This window comes from Bombus pascuorum, chromosome 4 (assembly GCF_905332965.1).
Source record: "Bombus pascuorum chromosome 4, iyBomPasc1.1, whole genome shotgun sequence".
In the NCBI taxonomy this organism is placed as follows: domain Eukaryota; kingdom Metazoa; phylum Arthropoda; class Insecta; order Hymenoptera; family Apidae; genus Bombus; species Bombus pascuorum.
In genome coordinates this window covers 16,213,573-16,219,139 of record NC_083491.1, presented here as the reverse complement: position 1 = coordinate 16,219,139, position 5,567 = coordinate 16,213,573, and the positions used below count along the sequence as shown (strand labels likewise).

The following is a 5,567-nucleotide window of genomic DNA, read 5'->3' as shown; positions in this document are numbered from 1 at the left end:
CTCATAGGAAATATATAAGGAAAAATAAAAAGACAAGAGAAAAGAATACAGGGCGCGTCTGAATGAAAGCCGATGATGGCTAATTGCGTCAGTCGCATAGTACAAATATGACTTGTACATAGCAACCCCTAATCCTCTCCCCCCTATAAAGTTAATTGGTTAATTTACTCACACACCACACTCACACTGTATCTATAGTATTTATTATCTGGGTAGAACATCATTATTGGGATTATTATTATTAATTATTATTAATTATTATTATTACCATTATTATATTAATATTACGAAATACAGTTTTATGTGTATATATAATTATATACCTTATTTCACATGAAGTGTATGTATGTCTTACAGTTTGATGTTGCAAGCATAGTAGAAACAGACTAACATTTTTATTTCTGTAAAATTTACCACTAGTTTAAAATTCACTGTGCATCATTTTTCTGGTAGTCACATTCTCGATATGTACAAGAAAAAGGTACATATAAATTACAGTAAGTTAATGACATCGATGGCGAATCATTAAATTATTATAGAATAATTCTCTTTTTTTTTAAATACTTATGAAAAATATTGGGGAGTTCGAAATAATATAAAATTCATTACTCACAAAAAATAACTAATTACAATAGAAGAATAAAACTTCATTTCATCAGCTAATTATATATTTGGTTGAAATTACACTAGATTTTCATGTATAAATTCATATGTGTACAGCGATATTATCAAAACTAAATAATAAAAAATACCAATAATTGATAATGTTAATAATTAACAATATTTCTAATGTGCTTGTAACATTTATTTGTAGAACAGAGTACACCCTGTCTTGCACTTGCGATGAAATTATAAATTTCTCATCGTTACATATAGGTATGTATAAACATTATATATATTACGAAACATTTTATATATATATCACAAATTTTATCTTTCAATGAATATATTAACATCTAATTCGTTGACCTGAATAGACTAGTTATACTCATACAAAATAAGGGAAAAATATTATCACTTGATTGAATTAATGACAAATTTAAATGCGTCATACCTAGAATTTCCAAAATTTAAAATAACTGAACAAAAATGTATCTTGAATAATTATCATAACTATTAATTTGTGGGAAAAAATTTTTATGTTGCAAGATCTCAGTTTTTACTGATTTATTAAGATCCAAAATACTTTTTTCTAATTAGATAATGTTCATTTGGAAATTTATAAAGAACAGAATTATTCTTTCCATATTTCAATTAAGAATAATATGTAGACTAGTATTTACTCGATATGGTGGTTGATTGATCTGTAGTAAGTTTTTCCATACCGTGTGTAATACCATACGGTCTTAAGTGGTAAATTAAGTACTCGAGAACATACATCATATTGGGCGATACATAGTGAAACGAAATTGCGCTATCAGAACAACAATTGAGGCCATCTTTGGTATCATAATAAATATACTTCCAGTACCAGAAATTCTTATCTACATGGTTAGGAATTAAATGATGCTCTGGTACAAAAGGGAAGAATCTTCCACGGCCATGTGGATCCCGAGTGTCCATTGCTTTGACATTTACTTTTTCTAAACACTTTCCCATTTCCACATCTTCTGCACCTCCATTATCTGATCGACATTTTGTTTGATCAGGCAAAGCCTCCTCTACAAACTTACGTAAACCTTCCTTGCTAAGTACATATCCTGCACCGCCGCTCATGTATCCTTGTTTCACAAACGGTTTAAATCTACAGCCAAAATATAATGGCGAATTTTGATCATAAGATGACAGCATATATCGTAAATTTTCAACCACCACATATCTGAAAAGGTTTTAATCTAAATTAATTTTTCATTCAACAAATTAATATACATAACTAAATGCGATTGTGTAACTTTAAAACATTACTTCAAAAATCCATACTATAAATCTTTTGCGATTTTAAATATAATTTCAACCAGATCTTATAAATCATTTCAAAATTTGAACTAAATGTCTAACTTAAGATTTGTAATTGCAATAAACTACGTACGTATCATCATCAGCTTTCATAAACCAATCAACTTCATCTTTGTACTTTTCATAAGCATATTTGAAAGCTTCTTTGGTTTTTGCCCACAAGTTATCTCTCCCCTCTTTTACTGGTAAAACAACTGTGGGTAAATTTGCATCTAGAAACATATTAAATTACAATATAATATACAATAAATTACAATATCATGTCAAAAATCGTTTCTTTGAATTGTTGTTATTGTTGTATTACAAAAGTATAATTTACCTTCAGCAGAGCTCATAAACAAAAGAACATTGCAACGTTTGCCCCATGTTGCTTTCACATGCTGTGCTTTACTTTGATGATTTTTTGGACCAGTCATGATCCAACAAAGAACACGTACTTTCTTTGCAAGTTCTTGCGCAACTTTGTCTTCATCTTTATGAAAATCTTCATCTTTACCATGAAATTTTACCTCTATCTCTGGCCCAATCTATAGTATTTATTAATAAGATTAAAAATTAAATATGAAAGGATTAAAAGAAGCAAAATATAAAGCAACTACCTCTGACTCCAAGTCTGAATAATGATGTGGATCTCTTGAAAGCATAAGACCACCAGAAAACCAATTAAATATATATGGCACATTTTTTGTAGATGTTATTAAAAGGTACGCTGAGATAAATCCAAAAATTATACCCGTAACAAGAGTTAATACAAAATGCTTACCACTTCTAACACCTACATATAAAATAAAATTTAAACAATAAAAAGAGTTACAGAGAGAGTTACTTTGCTAAGCTAAATTAAACTAAAGCTAAATTAATAATATTAGTTAATATCATAAATTTTTAATATCAGTTTACCATTAATATTCGGAAATCTTTGCCGAACCATGATACATGTATTATACAATTAAGCTACTTTATCATTTAGTTAAAGTATTGTAGCCAACATAATTTTATTTCCATTTGTCAGCACATCAAACACACATTATACATGTTTAGTTATGTCATGTTTCTGCAACATAAAATACATTTTTCTAACTTATAACAAATTCTTATTTATTAAAAGATTAATTACCTATATAATTGAAACATTTTAAAATCAATTAATTAAATGAAACAAAATAAATTACACAATGTAAATTTCTGTAAAGAATTTTAATATTATCACACAAATATTATAGTAATCAACACACCTGAGAATTTCTATACATATGAGTGAAAATCAAACATTACTCTGACCATATTTATGATTTTTTATCTTTTAAATAGATCATTTGCTATATCCTATTTATATAACAATGTTATATTGCAATATTTAATTGATTAGATAAAATTCTTGATCTTCTTACATTAGTATTTGTATCAATTTACATTGTTTCTGAAAATAACACATAGTAATAAATATGTTATGTTTGAATAATAATATTATATGTTAAATTAACATAAAAAATTACCTTAATACAAAAATTTCTTTTGATTAGTTTTATTATATATATAAAATTAAATATAGAAGAACGAAAGTGACAGTGTCATAAAGCATACAATTTTTGCTTCAATAAATGGTATCATAAACACACTAATTATGTAAATCTAATTAAAAATTGTTTGATCTTATCTTATCTCGTAATGTAAATAAAACGTTATCTCATTTTATACATATGTATTATACTTGAATTTTAAGATTGTACACTTCAAAAATAAAAATCATGATTAATATAAAACCTCAGAGTAAGACAAATAAAATAATAAAATAATAAATAAATATCATACATAAATAAATAATATATAAATAATATAAATAATAAAGAAGTAAAATAAACAAAGAGATCGATTAAAGTGTTTAGATAAAATACTGAATCTACAACATGATATTTTTTCTCTATATATATTAAGTTGCAAATATAAAAAGGACTTTATCTTATCTTATTTTATTCGAGTATTAGAGAGCTTTTGTAAATATTTACAATAATTGCATTGTTATTATCTAACATCAATTATTCATCTTTCTTGAACACTATATTTAATACTCCCTACTCCCCATACTGGGGTATGTACAAAGGAATCTCTTAAATGAGAGGTTACCACTACTTCCACTGCCACTCTCAATGCAATCATAAAGATAAATTTGAATGTTGGCTAGGATTAGATTAAGAGATAATGGAACTATTTTTAAATAATATGGAAAATAAATATAAAACTATCAATGTAATATTAACATATTGTTTTCTTAATAATGATTTATTTTGCTTAAATTTAATACAAGTTTAGTATAAACGAATTTTTAGACTACAGTATTTTATTTTACTAACTAACTTTTATTTTACTTTACTACAGCAATTTTACTAAAATGTTACAATGTTCATAAACTTTAAATTATTTTGCAAATTATTATTGAAAGATAATTAACAGTTTGGGCTTTTAAACATTTCTATAACTTAATTCTTATTCAATATAAATTTTTTTATTGCGATTAGGCTGCAGTTTCTTAAATTACTTTGTAAATAAATAAATAAAATTGCTGTATATTAATTTACCTGATATATCCTATTTATTAATTTTGATACTCTAAAATCACTATAAATACAGGCTGTTCCAACAATAGCGATACAATTGGGAAGGAGTGATTCCTCGTGAAAAAATAAGTTGAAAATATAAAGTTTTTGCATATGAAACTTCGTTTCCGATAAAATCGAGTTTAAAGATTTGTTAAGTATACTTAAACTTGAATAATTACAAACCAGATGTTAGTAAATAATAAGCAGGAGATCATTTTATATGCAAAAAGAAGTCAATAATGTAAAATAAAATTTTTCTGTTTCAAGCCTTGTTTTCAAGAAAATTTAAATGTGTTTACAGTTAATTATTGGCCTGATATAAGTGCATAATAAATGTTCAAATTTATTTTTCTCGATAACAAAGTGTCTTATGAAAAAATATTACTCTATATTTTTTATTTATTTTCACATATAGAATAATCTCCTGATAATTGTTTATTCATATCTAGTTTTTAATCAGCCATAACAAATTAAATTTAAATTTATATTTAATTTAATTTTTTCATATTAAATTTGATGATAATAAATTCAATTGTTGGACAAATCAGATTGCTAATTTAGAATTCATACTTTCTCTAATAACTTTACATACTGTTTTTCACATATTAATTTTTATAATACCATAAGCCTAAACGTAAGCATGATCTCACTGTAATATTGTTCTCAATAAGAAAACAAAGAAAGACATATGGTCATAGCAGGATTGTGCGGCAACATGTTGCTCGTGTGCATTCAGCCTAATTCTAACTAGTACGTATAGTCCGAGAGGAAATTTCCTCTCTAGTATAGTCTATCCAAAGAGACGAGACAGTAAACATAAACAAAATTTAATTGCTGCAGCTGCATCTACTGGTTGCCAACTAGTGAAATTCAAATGTGACACTGTTTCGTTTCATTGGACAGACTATATAATCTAGTATATTAAATTAGTTTTAGCAGAGAGAAAACTCCTCTCTGGTATCAGCTGATAGCAGCAGACAACTCAATAGATAGAGTACATATATCACCTGGTCA

The 5,567-nt window shown here is 26.1% G+C and overlaps 1 protein-coding gene across 1 annotated transcript; it reads right to left on the bottom strand.

Moving 5' to 3' along the window:
- Positions 1-181: 181 nt before the first annotated feature.
- LOC132906461 (glycoprotein-N-acetylgalactosamine 3-beta-galactosyltransferase 1) lies at positions 182-3,548 on the bottom strand. The gene is made up of 7 exons (XM_060958679.1): positions 3,453-3,548; positions 3,192-3,376; positions 2,857-3,010; positions 2,556-2,731; positions 2,276-2,483; positions 2,030-2,168; positions 182-1,819 (listed from the first exon to the last, which is right to left on the bottom strand). The coding sequence occupies exons 3-7, from the start codon at positions 2,885-2,887 to the stop codon at positions 1,273-1,275; spliced, it is 1,101 nt and encodes a 366-aa protein (XP_060814662.1). The 5' UTR covers positions 2,888-3,010; positions 3,192-3,376; positions 3,453-3,548; the 3' UTR covers positions 182-1,272.
- Positions 3,549-5,567: the final 2,019 nt, after the last annotated feature.